Source organism: Podarcis liolepis (genome assembly GCF_965112155.1).
Source record: "Podarcis liolepis genome assembly, chromosome: 11".
Lineage (NCBI taxonomy): Eukaryota > Metazoa > Chordata > Lepidosauria > Squamata > Lacertidae > Podarcis > Podarcis liolepis.
In genome coordinates, this window is record NC_139565.1 from 187,987 (window position 1) to 212,746 (window position 24,760).

The 24,760-nt window shown below is 44.0% G+C and overlaps 1 protein-coding gene across 3 annotated transcripts in view; it reads right to left on the reverse strand.

Moving 5' to 3' along the window:
- DOCK8 (dedicator of cytokinesis 8) overlaps positions 1–24,760 on the reverse strand; it is a 167,469-nt gene that overhangs the window by 138,136 nt on the left and 4,573 nt on the right. For 2 of the 3 annotated variants that reach the window (XM_083464727.1, XM_083464728.1), the window contains exons 2-5: positions 20,375–20,477; positions 10,170–10,345; positions 2,875–2,946; positions 657–780 (exon numbers count right to left, since the gene is read on the reverse strand). In XM_083464727.1, the coding sequence (XP_083320853.1) occupies positions 657–780; positions 2,875–2,946; positions 10,170–10,345; positions 20,375–20,477 (475 nt within the window). Of the gene's footprint in view, positions 1–656; positions 781–2,874; positions 2,947–10,169; positions 10,346–12,894; positions 13,026–20,374; positions 20,478–24,760 lie in introns of those variants that run through there. The other variant, XM_083464729.1, reaches the window with a different exon arrangement.

Below are 24,760 nucleotides of genomic sequence, written 5' to 3' on the forward strand. Positions count from 1 at the left end.
AAACTAATTTCCTGGTGAGGTGATGGGCTATTAAGGCGTTTGGTGTGAGATGACCTCCTCCTTCAACAGATAAAGTCAGAGTTTGGAGCAGTAAAGAATTGTGGCAGTGATGTGACCTAGAAGAAAAGCAGCAAGCTGGAGAGAGAAGGATATTTGATTTCTGTTTGAATCCAAGGCTGCAGCTATGAGAGAAACAATACCCTTTTGGGGTGTTGACGCTGTGAACCTCTACATTGTAGGCCCATGTTATATATAGGTGTAAAGAAATCATACATCACAAAGATACCAGTCTCCACCGTGCCTCATTCCCCAAAGGAAACACAATCCCTGCGTAAGCGCCTGGAACCCCTGGAATCTCACATCGCTTGGAGATTGGGGTGTCGTGCAACAATATTAAAAATTTCAAGTGATTTGCCCTTTAGAGTCATTAGATTTACCAATGAGCAAGTGATGAATTAAATATCTAGTGTGCCTAATATACCAAATACATGTTTGGTATGTAGCGGGCAAGAATGCAATTAGTTGGGAGCTGCCCTGAGTGGCTGGGGAAACCCAGCCAGATTGGAGGGGTATAAATAAATGATACTGCTGCTGCTGATAGTTCTACCACTTTTCCCTGTTCAGCCCAGGCCAGAAGCTATCTCAAAGGAAAATACCTGATAATTTGAATCACTGTCATCTAAAACTTCAGATTCAAATGTTTGCTTTTGAAGGGACTTGTGGAAATCACTCCGGGATCCCCTCTTCGTTATGATGAATGTCTCATTACTTCCTTGGTTTCTTAAATAATAAAAAATAGCAAGTTAGATTTCAATTAAAATGGGGGGGGAGGATGAAAGCACAATTGCTATCAAATAAATACGTTCAGCTGAAAAATCATGGCATCCATACAATAGTGCCAGTCTAATGAATTAACATATGTGCTTAAATGGAATATCTCCATGCAATGCCAGACTCTGTATAACATTCCAAGCCACAATTTGTGTTCCAGCGGAAGCCACCAAGAGACTACTGCCACTGCTTTGGTTGTATCTAGTCTTACTTCTGGCCTAGTTACCCGCTCTAAATCTCTAGACTTTCTAATGTTTGCTTCCATGCAGGGCTCTATTAAGGCCATAAATAGGATCATCTGAACCTACCAGTCAGACTCACTCATCCCATGCCACTTGACAGCCCCTCTGAGTTCTGACCGTCTCTACTGCAGGTTCATCAGAACTATCTGCCTGTAGCTCTAGGTCCCATAGCACACCGTTAAACATCATAGATTCTGCCCTTTATTGAGATTCTGCTACAAGCAGCTTAATTTACTGCTAGACTGAAACCCAAGACTCTACATGGGTGTCCCCATAGCTATGACCAGAGCAGAGCCGCTTTCATTTTGAGATATTGAGAAAACACTTTTTTTGCAGCCAGGCCTACTAAGCAACACCATGTTGATTAATTCAGGTTTCTTTCTTTCCAAAGCAACAACAACATACTGAAATGCTTTGTTGTCTTGCATAACAAATATGCCACAATAAACAATTGCAGTCCCTCCAAGTGTCCCTATTTTCCAGGGACATCCCTGATTTAGAGAAGACATCCTGGTTTCTGATTTGATCCTAAAATGTCCCACTTTTCCTTATGATGTCCCCATTTTATTGGAGAAAATTTGCAGGTTATGGAGTTATCTGAACCCCAAGTCATCTGAAGACAATCCTGTATAGATTTTTTAAAAGTGTTTAAATTTTTTATTATGTTTTTATATATGTTGAAAGCTGCCCAGAGTGGCTGCAGTAAGATGTGTGGGGTATAAATAGTAAAATTATCATTATGGAATGTGATGTCCCTATTTGCATCAGAGAAATGTTGGAGGTCATGCAATTATTGATCACAGAGACACTTTTTATTACATTTTTGGGGAGTAAATGAATTATATGCACTGGTGGTTGTCTTTTAATAGATTGCATTTTAATTGTTTGCCAGTTGACTGAGAATGAAAAATGAAGCTATAAAGCACCTTACTTGCCTTCCCTGTTCTCCTTGGGCATGACCTTGCTTGGGAAACAGTCTTAACTACACAGCATTAAAGACAAGAGTGCTGGATAGTTTTTATTATGAAGCTATAATGTCTGAGAATTGTTTTCATGTGGTGAAAATGTAGATAGTTCCTTTGTAAGAATTGAATGCTTTGCTGCTTTCATGTTTCAAAATACCGTAGATTCTGGCGTATAAGACGACTTTTAAACTCCGGAAAAGAGGTTAAAAAGTCAGGGGTTGTCTTATATGCCGGGTACGGCTTTCTCCCGGCGCGGAGCCCACCCACTGCTGCTTCGGAAGCTGCCAAAGCTGCCGCCGAAGCAGCAGCAGGTGGTGGGCTCCGCTTCGGGCTGGGTGGCTTTCTCCCGGCACGGAGCTGCCCAGTGTATTAGGCAACTGGACTTAGAAAACGAACCACCAAATTGGCAACTGCAACTGCCGGAATCTACAGTATACCAGGATAGGCAAATAACCATCAAGTTGGAACCATTGGAAGTTGCCCTATACTGAGTCAGACTAATGGTTCATCTTTGTTCAGCACTACCTACTCGGACTGGCAGCTGCTCTCCAGGGTTTCAGGCAAGAGTTTTTCCCCCAGCCATGCCTGGAGATGCTGGGGATCGATCCTGGGACCTTCTGCCTACAAAGCAAATGCTCTACCACTGAGCTATGGTCCTTCCTCCTTCTAGTTGCCAGGCCTTTCTAGACTGAGCCAGTGAGAATATCTTGTGAGAGACTAATCCTACATCTTGACAAGTTAAGGGACTAGTCAAAAAAAAGATGTTAATATTCCTCTGGGAAGAAAAAATATTTAAAATCATTGTTTTGACACTCTGCTGCAAATGTGGCACTTACTTTCGATTCACAATCAGCCAGTCACGAATATAGGTCTGAATACAATCCCGGACATGCGGATCCAACTCAGCCCTGGAGAGGGTACAAGAATATTAATATGCATGGCTAATTACAATGCACAACTTATTTTTTAGGAATATGAATGGGGAACTCCAAACTCGGGGGCCAAACACAACCTGCTAAATTTCTTTATCTAGCCTTCAGAACTTTCCCCAAGTCACATCCCTCAACAGCCCTAATTTACTCTCCAAGTGTTTTGTCCTGGCCAAAATGCATCTTTAAACTTTGAATATGCCCCTAGCTTGTCTGCAAGGGAGATACTGAGGAGCTTGCGAGTGTGTGTAGAAATTTCCTACCATTACAAATGTAAAATTTACATTTGTTCCTTTGCCCGCTTCTTGTTCTGGCCCCATCCCCTATCAGCAACTGTCCCCACTCAAACATGGTCCAGAAGAGGATGTGGTCCTTGGGTTTAAAAGGGTTCCCCACCCCTGAATTATAGCTAAAAAGGAACAAACCATACAAAGCCAAATAATAAACCACACAAATAAAAATATCATTTTTTCAAAGGAGTATATTGTTTAAACTCCAAAAAATAATCCATGCAATCTCCAGCCAGTGAAGTGAGGAGCAGCAGGAGACTAAATGATTGGTCTTCTTGGAGTGGAAAAATTGGAGTGGAGGGAGAATGCATTCTGGCTCAAATAAGATAAAAGTAAAAAAGCTAAAGGACCCCTAGACGGTTAAGTCTAGACGAATTCGACTATGGGATGTGGCGCTCATCTCCACTTTCAGGTTGAGGGAGCCGCCATTTGTCTGCAGACAGATTTTCTGGGTCACGTGACCAGCATAACTAAACCACTTCTGGCACACAGAACACTGTGAAGGAAGCCAGAGCACATGGAAATACTTACCTTCCTGCCACAGTGGTACCTATTTATCTACTTTTGTTGGGATGCTTTCAGACTGCTAGGTTGGCAGGAGCTGGTTGCGTGGATTCGAACTGTTGATCTGCTAGCCCAAGAGGCTCACTGGTTTAGACCACAGCACCACCTGCGTCCCTCAAATGAGATAAACATTCATTTATCTCAAGCCTGGAAGGAGGAATTGCTAAGTGATGCTCAGGTCTTTGCTATCAGTGGCTACTAGCCATGGTGACTATGCTCTGCCTCTCTGTTCAGAGGCAGTCTCCTTGGGAATCCCAGTTGCTCTTGTGCTCATGTCCTGCTTGTGGGTTTCCCATAGGCATCTAGCTGATGGCTGAACTAGATGGACCATTGGCCTGATTCTGCCGGCTCTTTAGGTTTTAAAGGATCAGGCAGTGCAACCTTCCCCAGCCTGGTGCCCTCTAGGTGCTCTCACACTCCAACTTCCAGCAGTCCCTAACCACATGGCCAGTTGTCAGGGAGGACAGGAGCTACAGATGCAGCAACATCTGGAAAGTAGGCAGTACTAAACGGAACAAGACAGACCAACAAAGAGACTCAGCGTTAGACATCTTTATCTGTTCACTCTTATAATTTGGCCAGGGCGTAACGCTGCTGCACCTGCTAAGTACTTAATTTGCTGAGTTGCTCATTCCTGGTGTTTGCAGTAATGGGTAACTCAGCAAATGTCAAAATGCAGTGCCAGTCAGCTTTATCCATAACTTCTTCTAAACTTCCCTCCAAAGCACAGGTAGGTTAAAATTACATTCTCACTCTGTCCCACCCACGATATAGTGAAAAGAGAATATAGTGATTAGTGGATAAAGGAGGGAGCAGCTATATTAATACAGAGCTCAAATGAAGTGAGTGGCTCATGTGTGGCAGATGCTGGCATGTGTCAATATAATAGCAGAAAAAGACCACAAGGTGTCAGCACAGCATCAAATTCTCACTCAAAGTGCATTTCAAAATGTTTTCATTGGTTTCCTAAGTCAACAGTGAACAGTGATAGTTCCTACAGTATCTGAAATGGATCACACTCCAGCTTCCATCTGTATCCTCTGTTGATACAGGCTTGAGTGTACCAGGCTTGATCTGTCATAAAGTATGGAAACTCTCAGATTCAAATATTTCAGAAGATTTATAGCCCCTTTAGAATACAGTGGTACCTTGGTTACAAACACTTCGGGTTACAGACTCCGCTAACCCGGAAGTAGTACCTCGGGTTAAGAACTTTACCTCAGGATGAGAACAGAAATTGTGCTCCGGCGGCGCGGCAGCAGCAGGAGGCCCCATTAGCTAAAGTGGTGCTTCAGGTTAAGAACAGTTTCAGGTCAAGAATGGACCTCCGGAACGAATTAAGTTTGTAACCAGAGGTACCACTGTACTGATCTGGAAGGTGTTGTTATTGTGAGAGAATTCGAATTTAATAGGAAAGCTGCAGTAATACCATAGACTGGCTCCCTGCAAGATACCTGTGATTTCTATCTCTGTCCAGCCATACCTGTTTTTGAATAGCTGAACTACACTGGAGTCTGCTGACCAATCTTTTTACAAGGGCAAATTGTTGCATATGAGATGCTATCATTGAAGTTTCACTGTCAGGTATTTAAAAATATACTTGCATCAAAGATGGTTTGTACTTTTATCTCTGCACTTAGCTACTAGCACAGTTTCTCATGCCAGACATGGAATTATTTATAGGGTTATTGCAACCAAATCCTATGTAAGGTAAAGGTAAAGGGACCCCTGACCATTAGGTCCAGTCGTGACCGACTCTGGGGTTGCGGCGCTCATCTCGCTTTATTGGCGGAGGGAGCCGGCGTACAGCTTCCGGGTCATGTGGCCAGCATGTCTAAGCCGCTTCTGGCGAACCAGAGCAGCACACGGAAATGCCGTTTAGCTTCCCACTGGAGCGGTACCTATTTATCTACTTGCACTTTGACGTGCTTTCGAACTGCTAGGTTGGCAGGAGCAGGGACCGAGCGACGGGAGCTCACCCCGTCACGGGGAATCGAACCGCTGACCTTCTGATCGGCAAGTCCTAGGCTCTGTGGTTTAACCCACAGTGCCACCCACGTCCCATATATACATATATATGGGACGCGGGTGGCGCTGTGGGTTAATATATATATATTCTGCTAACTTAAGACTAATGAAACTTATATCTAATTTTTAAAACAAACCTGTCCTAACTGAGAGACATGTTTGATCAATATTATTTCACAGATAGCTTCGTATTTATACTTCACTTTTTACATGTTTTATAAGCCAGTCATTCAATGGTCTAAACTGAGGGCACATGCACTGCCTTGCCTCCACAACTGAGGGGGCTGGGGTCACGCAGTGGGTGCACACACTGCAGGGCACGCTGATGTGTCCTGCAGGCATCACCCATCTTCCACATGTGATGCGAGCATGCCCCACAGCGTGCATGCACAGCCGCCCCACAGAACCTTGAGGGGGCCTGGCTCCCTCACTGAAAGTTGCCCATGATGCTAAATACATCCCCTGACATGACTTAGTTGGGCCTTGTAAATTCCTAACCGCTGTCAGGTTTGTGTCCTGACTTTCAATGGAGTTTGACCCATGTTGTACAGGAAGGGGTGAACCTTTCCTTTCCCTCCAGTGGAATAATGCCTTTGAAGACGAACAGCCACTGCGTGTGTACTAGTGGGGAAGTGGGGCTGGGATCGTCACTGGGTTCTGATGAAAACCCACCCTCTCAGTGACTATTAACAATTTTAAAATGCTGTCAGAGGCAATATTCCTCTGGATACCAGTTGCTGGGACTCAGAAGTGGGAAGAGTGCTGCTGCACTCATGTCGTGCCTGTGGACTCCCCTTGGGCTTCTGGGGGGCCACTTTGAGAGAATATGGACTTTTGGTCTGATCCAGAAGGGATTTTTTTTTATGCGCTGACTGTGGCACTTCAAGTGTCGCATCCAGGTTGAGGGCCTATATGTTATGTAATATGTGGGCTGTGACTAGGTTCCTCCCACATAAATTTTTTGGAAGATTTAATTAGTAACTCTAAGCAAATGTTTTTAGATTAGGGCAGTGGCACTCTAGGAGAAGGTGTCTAATCCTGTCCTTATTTTTAAAATTTATTTATTTATTTAGATTTGGAAACTGTCCTTCAGCCACAGATCTCAGGGAGGTTCACAGCATAAAAATACAAGATAAAGACACAAAATACATAATAAAAAACCCCAAAACAATAACCCTCCAACACATTTGATGTCAGTCAGCCAAAGGCCTGGTTAAAGAGAAACATTTTCACCTTGTGCGTAAAGGTATGTAATGGAGGCGCATGGTAAACCTTCCTGGAAAGCGCATTCCACAAATGGGGAGCCACTGCAGAAAAGTTGTCACCAGCCAAGCCTCTCGCAGAGGAGGCACACAAAATAGGGCCTCACGTGATGATTGCAGGGTCTGGGCAGGTTCACATGGAGAGAGGCAGCCCTGAGCTGTGGGTTTATATTTCAAAACCAGCACTTTGAGCTGGACCCAGAAACTAATTGGCAGCCAATGCAGTTGGGCTGGGATCAGTGTAATAATCTAAATCATTTCTTTTATAGCTACTAATTCTGAAGGAGGAGTGGGTAGAATGAGAGGTACAACATCTAGCTTTTACAGTGGAACCTCGGTTTTCGAATGTCTCTGTTCACAAACATTTTGGAACCCGAACGCCATAAACCCGGAAGTAAATGCTTCTGTTTTCAAACGCGCCTTGGAAGTCGAACTTCCAAGGCAGCTTCCGTTTTGAGTTTCCCTATTGTTTTGAGGCTTCTGTGTTGAGTTTTTGAACATTTCAGAACTTGAACGTTCTTCCAGAATGGATTAAGTTCGAAAACTGAAGTTCCACCGTAAGAGAGACAGGAAGAGGGAACTGCTGTTAGCTTCATGAAAGGGGCAGGGCGGAGTGCAGCATCTGCACCAATCTCCCTCTTATTGCTTTTTGTAAGGGTGATACATCACTCCAAATCCTGATAATTATACATCCATTCAAATCTGAGTACATGAGTGCATCTCTGCCTTCATCCTACACAGATATTCCAGTTCAAAATGCAATCTCTGCAGCTTTGCTGGATGAGGGGTGAATCCCCAAAAGCAAACCTTTTTGAGTTCACACCTCCCTTGACCAACTTCATTCTTTCTGCAGCACCCCTGTGGGGCCCAGGAGCCCAGTTATGTCCCCCTTTGCCTGCAGAGCTGGCAGCCTCACACTGCTGCTGCCCCCCGGTCTCCTGCCCCTCCCCTGCTCCAAAGAGAGGTGCCTCCCTCCTCACACTGCCCCACAGGGGCCTGCCAAGGGGATCTCCCCAGCCTTAGTGGCCCAACAGAAACTGGCCAAAGATGAATGTGAGGCCAGCACCTTACTCACCTTGGGAGGCGGCAGTGGCAGCAGCAGGTGCTGCTGGTGCTGGGCCTGTGTGCGGGAAAGGCTCCCCGTCAGCACCAGGCACTTAGCTCCCAGGCAGGCCTTGCATACAGCAAGCACAAGAAAGGCCAATGCAGTGCTTGCCCACCTGCCCAGACTCCCACTAGTCTGTCCATTCCCAACGGCAAGGGCTGGCGGACTGGCTGGCTGGGCTCCCTCCCCTGCTTGCTTGCTTGCTTGCTTGCTTACTCTGAGCCGCCTCAGCTCCTGGCACCCAGCACCTGGGGAGGTTGTAGTCAGGGCTGCTGCAAGGAACAGCTTTGGAGGCAGAGATGTGATAGGGCATCCGAGGAGGGAGAGAAGGAAAGGAGGACAGAGGCTGTGTTGTCCGCAGCACCCCTGACCATCATTCAAAGCACCTCAGGCTTTGAAAACTTTGAAAACCACCATCCTCCACTATCTATCACTTAACTCAGTCCATGCTGGTTCTCTATGGAAACACGGCATTGAACACAAAGCCTTCCTTGAAGGAACAAAATGTTTCATTGTGGCAATTACCGTACTTTTTCATGTATAAAACAATGTTTTGTCTTTAAAAATTATGTTTTAAAATTGAGGTTGTCTTATACAGTGGTACCCCACAAGACGAACGCCTCGGAAGACGAAAAACTCACTAGACGAAGGAGTTTTTCATTTTCTTAGCCGCTTCGCAAGACGCATTTCCGTATGGGCTTGCTTCGCAAAACGAAGCTTGCCCCGCAAGCTCCGGGGATAGCGGGGAAGCGCAGCGCGTCTTCCCTGCTGTCCCCGGACCCCTTTTGAACCAAGGGACAGCAACGGGGAGAAGCGATTCTCCCTGCTGCCCCTTCCCTTGCTTTAAAACAGGTCCGGGGACAGAGGGGAAGGCGCACGCGCCTTCCCCTGTCCCTGGAGATTGCGGGGCAGGCAACGGGGAGAAGCAATCTTCTCCCCGCTGCCCCTTGCTTTAAACAGGTCCGGGGACAGAGGGGAAGGCGCGCGGCGCTTCCCCTCTGTCCCCGGACGGTCTCCATAGGAACGCATTGATTGATTTTCAATGCATTCCTATGGGAAACCATGCTTCGCAAGACGAAAAACTCGCAAGAAGAAAAAACTTGCAGAACGAATTAATTTCGGCTTGCGAGGCACCACTGTACATGGATAGTGCCTAGGGAGGACGTGGGATTGGTAGCTGCTGCAAATCAGAGATTGTCAGCGGCTATTTGGCGTGTTATTGGTGGCTGTGTCAAGGGCTGGGGTTGATTGGCTGTTGCTGCAGCAACAGGGCGTGCAACTGGCGGCTCAACAACTCTGGGCCATTTTCTCAATTTGGAGTCCCCAAAAATAGGGGGCATGTTATACACGGGGGCGTGTTATACATGGAAAAATACAGTAATGTGCCCACAGAATTTAATACATGCCTTTCTTCTCCAGATGTTTCCCTGGAACATATTTTCAATACCAATTGAAGCCCCAAACGAGAGTAATAATAATAGTCTATTCCCTAAGCCACTGAGTACTCACAGCCCACTTCTACACATCATCTGATGGTTAAGGGGAGATGCTTCTTAGCTCGGAAAGTGTACTATCTCTCTGGTGGGCTGCAAACCTGTTGGGAGTTTCTTTAAAAAGTAATCCCTGTTTCCAGTCAAGGACTGGAGTAAATTTGTGGATTATATGAAAAGCATATGTGATGAGCAAACAACGTTTGTGGGTTTACAGGAAGCTTTGTGAAGAAATAATATTAGAAACACTGTAAAAAGGGGAACAAGGGAGTAAGTTTATTTAAAACAAAAGGCAACGTTAAATTTAGAATTGCGGATAGAAGATTTGATAACGGAAGATTTGCGGATGAGTCGAAGGAAGTCAAAATTTGTATTTGTGATAATATTGAAAATGTATGCTTAAATTTTATATTGGAAATTGAATAAAAATAATTATTAAAAAAAGTAATCCCTGTTTCCATACCCTTCTTCTGGCAATGATGGCTGCAAGGTCCTGTGCTCCTTTGGAGTAAAGACTACCTCCAAATCATCTTCAGGAAAGTCACCAAGTTCTTGGAGGAGTTCCAAATCCAAGTTATTCAGCTGCATTGTTAGGAAACCTTCAAAATCCACTGGTTCTACAGCATCATAGAACTGAGGCTAGATGTTACAAAACAGAAACAAGTGGCTCATAACTTTTTTATATAGGAATGTTCTAAGTACAGCCAATGACTATGGATCATATTCAGTTAAGTTTTACTTAGGGTAAACCCAATTAAATTAATGGTGCCTCCAAGTTTTCCGGAAGAAAAGCAGTAGGGCAAACATGGATGAGCCCTCTGTTTCTTGGGTGGGTGGGCTTTAATCAGTGCTTTTTTTCTAAAAAAAATGTTTAGGGGTACTCTCATTATCCTGCTCATATTGAAATACTGCCCCTCAATGAGGCGAAGCTTAGATTCACAAAATGTTTAGGGGTATACGTATCCCTGCACACACACACCCCCAGGAAAAAAGCACTGGCTTTAATTATTTGCTTCCTTTCAACCATTTTTCCTTTTCTTTCTTTTTATGGAAAAATAGCACTACTTCTATATAACAGTATCCCCAGATGCTGGATAATTACAAGGGAATTAATATTAACCCCCCAGCAATTAACAGGAAGCAGTGAAACTTTTCAAACAGGAAGCTTTTGATTAAAGAAACAGAAGCCCTTAAAATCCTCAAAAGCCTCTCCACAATAAGTAGGCAATATGACACAGCAACTGTGTTTATAAAAAAACAAGCAAAAGCCCACCCAAAGTTAAGTCTGAAAAAGTAGGATAACACATAAAATATTGAATGCAGTAATTTAGCAATGTCATCTGGAGGTGTCATGAAAAGTGAGTGGGTGACATTTTGAGGGTAAAAGGCCTATGGTTGAAGGAGCTACAGTGGTATCTCGGGTTACAAATGCTTCGGGTTACAAACTCTGCTAAACTGGAAGTAGTTGCTCTGGGTTGCGAACTTTGCCCCAGGATGAGAACGGAAATCATGCACCGGTGGCGCAACGGCATCGGGAGGCCCCATTAGCGAAAGCGCACCTCAGGTTAAGCACAGTTTCGGGTTAAGAACAGACCTCCGGAACGAATTAAGTTTGTAACCCAAGGTACCACTGTATTCTTAACTGTAAGTCAGAAGAAAAGCAAGTTGTTTCTAAAAACATTTCTTTTCACATAGTTCCCAATGGTGGGAGACTGCAAAGGGCAACATTATTTGATGGGTTAGATATCACTGTGCAATCTAGCCAAGAAAAGGGTAGTGACTAAAAACATCCAAGGATGTGTGAACAAGCATTTATAGTTAATGAAGAGGGACAAGCATTCTGCCCATAGGAACTTTCAGGACTTCATATGTTCTTCAAAATTGCCTTCATATGGAAACTGGTTTAAGCACCATGGCTGCAATCCTATTCCCACGTACCTGGGAGGAAGCCCCACTGAATTCAGTAAGACTTTCTTCTGAATACACATTGTTAGGCTTGAGCAGTTAGTCCTGGTGAGCCTGGGTTCAAATTAAACCCTAGAAATTAGCATCAGTTTTCTATCCTGCTACTGGAAACTCATTCTCTGTCCTGAGATAGTATTAAAAAGTGAGCCCTTCTCTACATCCTTGCTCACCTCATCAGTTTTTTAAACAGTCCTGTCAATAACTTATTGGGTTGAATATTTTGATAAGTATAATTAAGGTGTGTTTTTTCAAGTCCTTGTTTTCTTTTCTCAATCTCACTGAAGTTTTGCTTAACTGCTAGTATAAAATGAAAAGTAAAGTGATTTGCATTTCAGTGAGGTTTTTTTTTTAAGATGCTTCAAGAGATGTGACCAAGAGAAATAGTGTACAGAAAAAAGTATTCTTATTCTGTCTCTTGCCAAACCCTTCTTGTGGAGAAGTACAATGCCACTTGAGGTTCTTAAGCAGCTTTAGATAAGTTAACTGTTAAGACTACAAACTTACAATGTGTTAGGGTGCTTAAATCCCATTCATTTACTGGACAGTAGCCAAAAATATTATTTCACCATATAACATTTTTCACAGTCAAATGATTTCTTTCAAGGAAACAAGGTTTACGTTAGATGTATCTTTTAACTGTTTTGGTATAATCAAGGGAAGCCATCTGAGAAGTCTTTTGCTTCGCAATCCATTGCTTGGTTCTCCAAGCTTAAATCCTCTTTAAGTCAATGGCACTTACATGTTCATAACTGAAAACTCCCATTTTCCTTGAGAAGAACCATGATACCTTATGACACCATGAGGTTAAAGACTAACAAATATACTCTAGGGTCAGATTTTGTATACTGGATCCACTTTTGGCCCCTCTGGAATTTATATCAGGCACACATTAGGCTGCAAAGAGTTTTAAAATTAATAAGCAAAATCTAAATGTACTTGTGGATAAACACAGGCTCTGCCATGTGTTTTTGCTTTCCATCCATGTAAATTGTCCATAATTTGCTGCTCTAAAATTGTATGCTTGTCACTTCCAGAGACAAAGTTTTGCAAACTTCTGAGGCAAGAATAAAAAATATGAGAAAAGGGTTGAAAGAGTATTCATTATAAAAGAAAATCTGTCAAAAAAAGAAGTTCAGTGCAGCTGCTGAAGAACTGAACCTATTTAAGAAACATGGTTTATCCAGTGAAAAGCAAAGTAAGGATCACACAAATTGGGTACATACCTTTTCTGTACGGTACAGTCAGCAGCAATCAAAATGGCGGATACAGGAAACAAACAGTTTTAGCAAGCTTCTTAGCAGAAACATTTGAGAGCAAAAGATGGACACACACACCCCCTCCCAACGAATAACCCACAAAGAACAAGTTAAACACCACAACTTCTCAGATTGAGGAAGTGAGTAAAATGATGGTGGTTAGCTTTGACAGACAGGAAGCGTACAATTATTATAGCGTTCCAAAGCTGTAGCTTAAGAAAATGTAGTTTTAAAAGTCTGAAGATCTCGTATTCAGCAAAAACTATGCAATGACAAAATACCCTTTACATTTAGATGAAACAGAAAGGAATAATTATATCTGAATAATAGGGGTTGTCATGTTTAGTTTATAATAGGCAGCTATTCTGAAAGATTCCATGTTATTTCAAAACATCATGGGGACAGTCTAGAAAAAGTAATACTCTGTAGAACCTTAGGATTGTATAACTCTAAAGTGGGGGTAGGATAGTTTTTATTTCTTTTTATTTATTAAATGTCTATACCTCCCTTCATCCCAGGATCAGTATGTTTTGCAATATAAAAACACAAAAATATATAACATAGTAACAAACAAAAGCAATATCCGGCCACACAGTATTTATTTGTTTATTATTTATTGTTAATTTTGCTGCATTAAATGTGCAGTCTGTAGTTGTCTTCCTTTGTAATGTTTTATTTTGAAATATTTAAGATAATATTTTAGTTTCCTGTTAATTATGGTGATTTGAATGTATACTTTATATTTTACTTTATTCAGTCATGTTTTATTCTAGATTGTTGTAAACCACTTTGAGAAATAATAAGAAGTTATGTTTTGCAAAAACTTTATCTCCATCCCCCCACCCCAGGCCAATGTTGACTCATGGGCAGAACCATCCACCAGTGAATCAATCATCTGGTGTCAGAATGACGTCAGATGGTTGGCACCTGTCAGAGTGTAGCACTTTCTGTAGCACTTCCTAAACACCTTCCCAAACACCTACTCATTGGGCTCTTGGAAGCCCTGAACAAGGAGCTTCGTAGGCACTGCCAATTGGCAGTACAGTGGTGCCTCGCAAGACGAAATTAATTCGTTCCACAAGTTTTTTCTTCTTGCGAGTTTTTCTTCTTGCAAAGCACGGTTTCCCATAGGAATGCATTGAAAATCAATCAATGCGTTCCTATGGAGACCGTCCGGGGACAGAGGGGAAGCGCTGCGCGCCTTCCCCTCTGTCCCCGGACCTGTTTAAAGCAAGGGGCGGCGGGGAGAAGATTGCTTAGAATCATAGAATCATAGAATCATAGAATCATAGAGTTGGAAGAGACCACAAGGGCCATCGAGTCCAACCCCCTGCTAAGCAGGAAACACCATCAGAGCACTCCTGACATATGGTTGTCAAGCCTCTGCTTAAAGACCTCCAAAGTAGGAGACTCCACCACACTCCTTGGCAGCAAATTCCACTGTCGAACAGCTCTTACTGTCAGGAAGTTCTTCCTAATGTTTAGGTGGAATCTTCTTTCTTGTAGTTTGGATCCATTGCTCCGTGTCCGCTTCTCTGGAGCAGCAGAAAACAACCTTTCTCCCTCCTCTATGTGACATCCTTTTATATATTTGAACATGGCTATCATATCACCCCTTAACCTCCTCTTCTCCAGGCTAAACATGCCCAGCTCCCTTAGCCGTTCCTCATAAGGCATCGTTTCCAGGCCTTTGACCATTTTGGTTGCCCTCCTCTGGACACGTTCCAGTTTGTCAGTGTCCTTCTTGAATTGTGGTGCCCAGAACTGGACACAGTACTCCAGGTGTGGTCTGACCAGAGCAGAATACAGTGGCACTATTACTTCCCTTGATCTAGATGCTATACTCCTATTGATGCAGCCCAGAATTGCATTGGCTTTTTTAGCTGCCGCGTCACACTGTTGGCTCATGTCAAGTTTGTGCTCAACCAAGACTCCTAGATCCTTTTCATATGTACTGCTCTCAAGCCAGGTGTCACCCATCTTGTATTTGTGCCTCTCATTTTTTTTGCCCAAGTGCAATACTTTACATTTCTCCCTGTTAAAATTCATCTTGTTTGTTTTTGCCCAGTTCTCTAATCTGTCAAGGTCGTTTTGAAGTGTGATCCTGTCCTCTGGGGTGTTAGCCACCCCTCCCAGTTTGGTGTCATCTGCAAATTTGATCAGGATGCCCTTGAGTCCATCATCCAAGTCGTTGATAAAGATGTTGAATAAGACCGGGCCCAAGACAGAACCCTGTGGCACCCCACTAGTCACTCTTCTCCAGGATGAAGAGGAACCATTGATGAGCACCCTTTGGGTTCGGTCAGTCAGCCAATTACAAATCCACTGAGTGGTAGCATAGTCAAGACCGCATTTTAACAGCTTCTTTACAAGAATATCATGGGGCACCTTGTCAAATGCCTTGCTGAAATCAAGGTAGGCTACATCCACTGCGTTCCCTTCATCTACCAGGCTTGTAATTCTGTCAAAAAACGAGATCAGGTTAGTCTGACATGACTTATTTTTCAGAAATCCATGCTGACTATTGGTGATCACAGCATTCCTTTCTAGGTGCTCACAGACTGTTTGCTTAATGATCTGCTCCAGAATCTTCCCTGGTATTGATGTCAGACTGACTGGGCGGTAATTATTTGGGTCCTCTCTTTTCCCCTTTTTGAAAATAGGGACAACATTTGCCCTCCTCCAGTCTGCTGGGACTTCGCCTGTTCTCCAGGAATTCTCAAAGATGACTGCCAGTGGTTCTGAGATCACATCTGCCAGTTCTTTTAATACTCTTGGATGCAGTTCATCTGGCCCTGGAGACTTGAATACATCTAAACTAGCCAAATGTTCTTGTACTATCTCCTTAGTTATTCTGGGCTGTGTTTCCTTTGCTGAATCATTTGCTCCAAATTCTTCAGGTCGGGCATTGTTTTCTTTATCGGAGAAGACTGAGGCAAAGAAGGCATTGAGGAGTTCAGCCCTTTCTGTGTCCCCTGTTTGCATTTCACCGTCTTCTCCTCTGAGTGACCCCACTGTTTCTTTGTTCTTCCTTTTGCTACGAACATACCCATAAAAGCCTTTTTTGTTGCTTTTAACCTCTCTAGCAAGCCTGAGTTCATTTTGTGCTTTAGCTTTTCTGACTTTGTGTCTACACGTGCTGGCTATTTGTTTGAATTCCTCTTTGGTGGTTTCCCCCCTTTTCCATTTTTTGTACACATCATTTTTTAATCTTAATTCAGTTAAAAGTTCTATAGATAGCCACCCTGGCTTCTTTAGGCACCTTCCATGTTTCCGTCTCATTGGTATTGCCTGACGTTGTGCTTTTACTATCTCCCTCTTAACAAACTCCCAGCCATCATGAACTCCCTTTCCTTTTAGTATTGCTGTCCATGGGATCTCACCCAGCACTTCCCTAAGTTTTATGAAGTCGGCTTTCTTAAAGTCAAGAAATTGAGTTCAAGTATGCTTGGCTGCTCCTTTCCGCTGTATAGTAAACTTCAGAAGAATCATAGAATCATAGAATCATAGAATCATAGAATCATAGAATCATAGAGTTGGAAGAGACCACAAGGGCCATCGAGTCCAACCCCCTGCCAAGCAGGAAACACCATCAGAGCACTCCTGACATATGGTTGTCAAGCCTCTGCTTAAAGACCTCCAAAGTAGGAGACTCCACCACACTCCTTGGCAGCAAATTCCACTGTCGAACAGCTCTTACTGTCAGGAAGTTCTTCCTAATGTTTAGGTGGAATCTTCTTTCTTGTAGTTTGGATCCATTGCTCCGTGTCCGCTTCTCTGGAGCAGCAGAAAACAACCTTTCTCCCTCCTCTATGTGACATCCTTTTATATATTTGAACATGGCTATCATATCACCCCTTAACCTCCTCTTCTCCAGGCTAAACATGCCCAGCTCCCCCAGCCGTTCCTCATAAGGCATCGTTTCCAGGCCTTTGACCATTTTGGTTGCCCTCCTCTGCACACGTTCCAGTTTGTCAGTGTCCTTCTTGAACTGTGGTGCCCAGAACTGGACACAGTACTCCAGGTGAGGTCTGACCAGAGCAGAATACAGTGGCACTATTACTTCCCTTGATCTAGATGCTATACTCCTATTGATGAGGCCCAGAATTGCATTGGCTTTTTTAGCTGCCGCGTCACACTGTTGACTCATGTCAAGTTTGTGGTCAACCAAAGAGCATGATCACTCGCGCCTAATGATCCATCCACATCTACCCCACTAACCAGGTCATCAACATTGGTTAGGACCAGATCTAAAATGGCTGTTCCTCTTGTTGCTTCTCCCACTTTCTGGACAATGAAGTTGTCTGCAAGGCCAGTGAGGAATCTGTTTGACCTTATGCTCTTGGCTGAGTTTGATGTCCAACAAATATCTGGGTAATTGAAGTCCCCCATTACTACTATCTCCCTTCCTTTTGCATGCTTGGCCATCTGTTCCAGGAAGGCATCATCTATGTCCTCCGTTTGGCTTGGGGATCTATAGTAAACTCCCACAATGAGGTCTCTGTTATTCTTCTCTCCCTTAATTTTGACCCAAATGCTCTCACTTTTGAGGCTTTGAGGTTCTAAATCTTGGATCTCTTCACAGGTATACACATCCCTGACATATAACGCCACTCCTCCTCCTTTCTTGTCTGGTCTGTTTCTCTGAAATAGATTGTATCCCCCCATTATTACATTCCAATCGTGGGACTTATCCCACCAGGTTTCAGTGATGCCTATTATGTCATATTTAGTTTGCTGTACCAAGAGCTCAAGCTCATCTTGTTTATTTCCCATGCTTTGCGCATTAGTGTACAGACATTGAAGTCCATTAATCATTCCCCCGTGTCTCTTATTTAAGGAATTTTTCCTCCCACCACTAGGTCCGCGTGCTGTTTGCTCCATTTGGTCTATGACATTTGGATGATCATCTTCATCAATTGATAGACTCCTACCTTCAGGAGCACTGTCTCCCTCCCCCACATTAGTCAGTTTAAAGCCCTCCTGATGAGGTTTCTGAGATTTTTGGCAAAAACATTTCTCCCAACCGTTGTGAGGTGCAGCCCATCACTTGCCAGAAGTCCATCTTCAAGAAACTGAAGTCCGTGATCTAAGAATCCAAACCGTTCCTGTTTACACCATTTGCGAAGCCAGCTGTTCACTTCCACTATTTTCCCCTCTCTCCCTGGGCCACGTCGTTCAACTGGGAGGACAGACGAGATGACAATTTGTGCATTTAGTTGCTTCAATTTCCTGCCGAGAGCCTCGTAGTCTCTTTTGATCTTCTGGAGGCTATTGCTTGCAGTGTCATTGGTTCCCACATGAACCAAGAGGAAGGGGTATTTGTCAGTGGGTTTTATGATTCCTTGCAGTCGTTCAGTTACATCTTGGATCTTAGCCCCGGGGAGACAGCACACTTCCCGAGACATCTTGTCAGGCCCCCAGATCACTGCATCTGTTCCCCTCAGTAGGGAATCCCCTATCACCACTACACGCCTCCTCTTGGGTTTGGTCGGGGTTCTTCCATGAGCTGTCCGTTCCAAGGTTGCCTGCACATTCCCTGAGGACTGACTTTGCTGCTCGTCTTCATATACCTGATCGACTGTAATGAGGGAGAGATCCTCAAATGGAGTCTGCTCTTCGTCTTCCATGCTAGGGGAGAGGACCTCAAAGCGATTGTGTATTTCTAAACAATCAGAGTGAACCCTGGGCCTCCTACTTCTTTGAGTCACGTTTCTCCATATATCTGGCTCCTGTGTTGGTGAACTAGCCTCCTTCTCAGGGGAGTCCCCTGTCTCCTCCTTGGTGGGGACGGTGTGCTCTGTTGCTTCCAAGAAGAGCTCCAGCTCTCTAATTCTTTGGAGCGTAGCTACACGTTCCTCCAGTTGCTGGACTTTGTCTTTTAAAAGGGCAATCAACATGCAATTGCTGCAGGTAAAGCTGCCTGCAACCTTTGGCAAGATGGCAAACATTGCGCAGGAATCGCAGGCGACTGCAGCTGTTCCCTCCCCTTCCATCTTGAGATCGTGTCGTTGGGGGTGGCTACAGAGGTCCTCCATCATAAAAAGTTTGAAGACAGGACAAATAACTTCCCCCACAAAAAAAACAACAACCTAGGTCTCCCGCAACAAACGTTTGAGACTAACTCCCCTAAATCTAAAAGATGGGTATAACTGCTGCCCTACAAACTGATAAGCTCCTCCCACAGCTAATCCCCTGCCTCAACAGAAACCCTGCCCCCTCTGACCTTTACACAGGGAAAACAGCTAATCAGCCACAAAGAAACACACACACACACAAGAAAACCTTTTTTGCTCCTTCTTCAACTGCTGCCCTACAAACTCCCCGTTGCCTGCCCCGCAATCTCCGGGGACAGAGGGGAAGGCGTGCGCGCCTTCCCCTCTGTCCCTGGACCTGTTTTAAAGCAAGGGAAGGGGCAGCGGGGAGAATCGCTTCTCCCCGTTGCCGCCCCTTGGTTCAAAAGGGGTCCGGGGAGAGAGGGGAAGGCGCGCGCGGAGACTGCAGGGCTGGCAACGGGGAGAAGCGATCGTCTCCCCGCCGCCCCTTGCTTCAAAAGAGGTCCGGGGACAGCGGGGAAGACGCACTGCGCTTCCCCGCTATCCCCGGAGCTTGCGGGGCAAGCTTCGTTTTGCGAAGCAAGCCCATGGGGAAATGCGTCTTGCGAAGCGGCTAAGAAAACAAAAAACTCCTTCGTCTAGCGAGTTTTTCGTCTTCCGAGGCGTTCGTCTTGTGGGGTACCACTGTATGTGCAAAGCCCCCTTTGGCTCAAATTTGCAGGTGAAAATGGCATGCAAGCCGGGAGTTTCCTACACCTCCTGTATACAGCTCCACAGAACAAATCATGCTGCAAGTTTGAAAATGCCACCTCAGGTATTCCACATACAATTTTAAACATTTTAGCTACTGATAATGTTATACTGCTCTATTTTTAATTTGTATTGTTTTTAATTTTATTGTATATTTTGCTTTCATTCTTGTGCACCACCAGGAAATAATTACATAAGGGACGGTATATAAATAAATATATGTTCCCTTGTTAAGCATGGTATTCATTCTCAATTGCTTAAAATAAGGGGACACACCAATAAAATTATGCATTTAATCAGGATACTTTAAAATCCTAAACATTATTGGTCTGATTTTAAATCATTGTCAGGTAGATGCACTTACAGTGGTCAAACAACATCTCTGAAGAGTGGGCTGTCCTATTTATGTAATAATGTATGTTACATGCAAACATACTAACAGCATTGTTTTATAGGAAAAGGGAGATGGAGAGCTAAGAAGTGGCAGAAGGCTGTGTGCATAACCTCTTCCCTGCCCAGTTTCTCCACTCCAAATTCCCTCCTATAGCCCATCCCACACACTCAAAGGCTCTGTTCCTTGTGTTAACTGGAGCTAACGTCATGTAAAGAGCACAGAAATACACCACAAACTCCATACTTACTAGCTGAAGGGAAGAGAAACCAGGGTTGCTGATACTTCGCTGAGACAACTGTCCATGGTTGGCCTGCTGCACAAAGTGTCGTCTTATTTCTGCCGAGGAATGCCTTTGACATAAAAAGGAAGAAGATACCAGCCATTCCCAAATTAGGTCCTATTTTACTTTAAGTATTTTGACACGTGATACACACAAGTCCTGCTATCCAAACATTTGTCATACAAAAATTCACTTATCCAAACATGAGGAGTTAGCACCCAAAAATACAGACAACAAATTCAGATTTCCAAACATGTACTGTTTAGCATGTAGTACTATAAATAAATAAGCACAGTAAACAAGCCTTACTTCTTTGTGTTTTGCTGGTTCTCAGCAGCCACTTTGTCAGAAACCCGGGGGGGGGGGGGAGAGAGATTCAACAAATAAGAGAGCATTTTTTCCTTCTTTGTTTAGCTTTTGCAAGGTTTCAGATGGTTTTCCCTGGTTTTTTCATCCTTTCGGAGTCAACATTCTGTGGTTAGGTACGCATTAGACATTTCCCCATAGGAATCCACAGAAATTGCAGACTCGTTATGTAAATGTTTGCCTAACAAATGATTTCCTGAGAACACATTGTGTTTGGATAGTGAGACCTGCATGTATTTGTATAAAAATATGCTCATGGCCTCTAAACTAGGCATAATGAACTCACAGCAAGATAAATCAAGTGGAGCTTCTATGCCTATATAGCAAGTGCAGAAAAGAGAAAGGAGGGAGAAGTCAAATCAAACCACCAATTTAAGAATCCCATAAAAATGTTTAGCAGATATGTTTAGCAGAGCGTGAATTCTCAATATTTCTGTGTCTAGCCTCTAGTGACTACGAAGCAAAACAATCCCTTTGATCATGGGTGGGGAATTTGTGTCCCTCCCCTAGAATGCTTCAACCATGGCCAAGGTGGCTGAGGCTGGTGGGAGTTGATTCCTAAGACCATGGTGGAAAGAAAATGATTACAATACTACATCAAGTATGGATTTAAAAGACTCTGAGCAATCTTTATTTATTCAGAAGTATGTGCCATTCATTCTGTATCTTACATAAATATTTAAAACCATATATGTGTGTGTGTGTGTGTGAATCTACTGTCTGCAAAGAGGAAGCAACAGATTCGAAGCAGGAAGTTCCTTTGGTAGTTATTCGGAGGAATGTTTTTGCCTGGTGCCAAAAGACATGTAATGATGGTGCCAGGCAAGCCTCTCTGGGGATAGCATTCCATAACTGGGGAGCCACCATAGAAAAGGCCCGCTCTCTTGTTGCCACCCTCCAAACCTCTCTGGGAAGGAAAACATAGAGAAGGGCGTCAGATGACAAGCGCGGGGTCCAGGTCGGTTTGTAAGGGAAAGGTGATCCTTAAGGCATTGAGGTCTTGAGCCGTGCAAGGCTTCATAGGTCAACACCAGCACTTTGAATTGGACCCAGAACCTAATCAGCAGCCAGTCCAGTTGTGCCAGGATTGGTGTTAAATGCTCAAATCGTCTTGCTCTGGTGAGCAATCTGGCCATTGAATTTTGCACCAGCTGAAGTTTCTGAGACATATTCAGAGGTCTTACCAGAGCATAGGCCACAGAAGTCAGGCTACCCCTGTCCAGATAGGGGCAGATGAGCCACCAGCCAAAGCTGGCAGAAGGTACTCCACACCACTGAGGCCACCTCGGCCTCAAGTGACAGTAGTGGATGCAAGATCCTCCCCCCAAGCTATGAACCTGCTCCTTCAAAGGGAGTGTAATCTCCCAGCCATCCGGTCTAGGGAACCACCCACTAACAGTGCCTCTGTCTTATCTGGACTGAGTTTCAGTTTATTGACTCTCATCCAGTCCACTACCAAGGCAAGACATGAGGCAAGATAACAAAAGTAGCAGACATCTCAAAATTGTGTAGATTACAGAAATTGGTGGAGACAGCTCAACTGACTAGTAAACCCAGAGGAAACTCAAAGCAAAAATTTGCGGAAAAATGGGGTGGTTATAGAAGATATGTTCAAAAATACAATAATAGTTTTGACTCCGTGCTAGCATTCGAGTGATAAAGGAACTAAAAGGAGGTGGACAACAATTAAGGATTTATTATGTTTTCAGAAGGTATTAGAAAAATTATATAGAAAGGTTTATTGTTTTGTGTACATTCAAATGCAAGATAAAATATATGCAAAGGGACTTGACAGGAAGTCAAAGTTTAAGACAAGATTTTGGAAGATAAAAGGGGAAAAATATTTACTTTATTATCATTTTGTGTGTGGGTGTGTGGGTGTCTGCATATATGTGTGTTGTTGTATGCAATGTTTGGGAGGAAATAAGACGGTAAATAACAAATAACAAACTAAATATCGATGTATGTAATTTTTATTTCTTAATTATATTTAGTGGTAGTATGGCTGTATTGTTTTTTGTAACATAAAATCATTCAGTAAAAATTATTTTTTAAAAACCCCAAAGAAAATTGTGTAGATTATTACTGCCAGCACCATAACAGCAGGATGGATATTTGGTACAATGTTTTGCCAGTCATGCGAATTTTGTTCAAAACTGGAAACTCAGAAATAGGAAGTTGCTATGTCACAACAATCCACCAGGGTCTCTGGTGCGCACAAGTCGTATCCCTCATGACACACAGTTGTGGAAGACAGCACACAGGAAATGCTGGCAGTGACCACAAAGCTGTTCAAAAAACCCTTACTGTTCAAAATTGTATGGTTTTGTCATGAAATTAGGCGGCCAGCAGTTAAGTTTGCTGTGATGGTATCACATAATAGCAGGGTGTCCCTGAACGTATCAGTAGACTCAAGAAATCCTATACAAAACAAAATCTACTAGGAGGTTGGATGGACTGGCTGCCAACTCAAGATCTCAGTATTTTATAACTATGTAATTCTGAATGGTGGCAGGTGGGTGTGGATCTGGATACTGTGAAACAGAAAAGGTGCCATTTCCTCCTCCCCTTCTCTGAAAGATCCCCCACCAAACATAACCCTCTATGCCTAGGACGTTTGCTATAGGGCTTACAGGCCTGAGCAGCACGACCTCCTTCTCTTTCCTTATCCCACCTCTTCCCCCAACAACACCTCAACATATTGTAGGCGTTCTGGAAGCTCACAGCTCCTTGTCTGCCATTTTAAGAAAATGTTTTTCTTTTAACGGACAAACTTATACGTTTCTATATACCTAGCGAATCCTTCAAACATGTAGAAGCCATAACCTATTTTTAAGGTGGCTCTGTTTTGCTTGCCACCTGGTAGGCATTCAACCAGATGCAGTTCACAACATAAAAATATAATATAAAAGCCCTAAATATATGATTTTAAAACCCCAATAACTTCCCCCCCACACACTTTAAAGGGGTATTGTGGTCTAAACCACAGAGCCTAGGGCTTGCCGATCAGAAGGTCGGCAGTTCGAATCCCTGTGATGGGCTGAGCTCCCGTTGTTCGGTCCCAGCTGCTGCCCACCTAGAAGTTCAAAAGCACGTCAAAATGCAAGCAGATAAGTAGGTACCACTACAGTGGGAAGGTAAACGGCGTTTCCATGCACTGCTCTGGTTCGCCAGAAGCGGCTTAGTCATGCTGGCCACATGACCCGGAAGCTGTCTACAGACAAACGCCGGCTCCCTCAGCCTATAGAGCGAGATGAGCGTGCAACCCCAGAGTCATCCGAGACTGGACCTGATGGTCAGGGGTACCTTTACCTTTACCTAGATGTTTATCAGCCAAAGGCCTGGTTAAAGTGGAACGTTTTTGCCTGGCACCTAAAGGTGTATAATGAAGGTGCCTGGCAAACGTCCCTGGGGAGAGCCTCCCACAAACAAGGAGCCTCTACAGAGAAAGCCCGTTCTCGTGTTGCCACCCTCTGGACCTCTCAAGGAGGAGGCCCATGAAGAAGGGCCTCAGAGGATGATCTCAGGGTCCAGGTAGGTTCATATGGAGACAGGCAGTCCTTGAAGTATTGCGGCCCTGAGCTGTTTAAGGCTTTATACCTCAAAACCAGCACTTTGAATTGGGCCCAGAAACTAATTGGCAGCCAGTGCAGTCGGACCAGGATTGGTGCAATACGTTCAAATGGTCTTGTCCCAGTGAGCTGCTGAGTTCTGCACTAACTGAAGTTTCTGAACCATCTTCAGAGGCAGCCCAACATATAATGTTGCAGTAATGGACGACAGTAGGGCATGGACGACAGTAGTTAGGCTATCCCTGTTCAGATGGGGCATAGCTGGGCCACCAGCCAAAGCTGAAGGAAAGCACTCTGTGCCACCGATGCCACCTGAACCTCAAGTGACAGCAAAGGATCCAGGAGCTTCACTTTGTTGGCTCTCATCCAGTCCATTATCAAGACAAGACAATGGCCCAGCACTTCCACTGTCTCA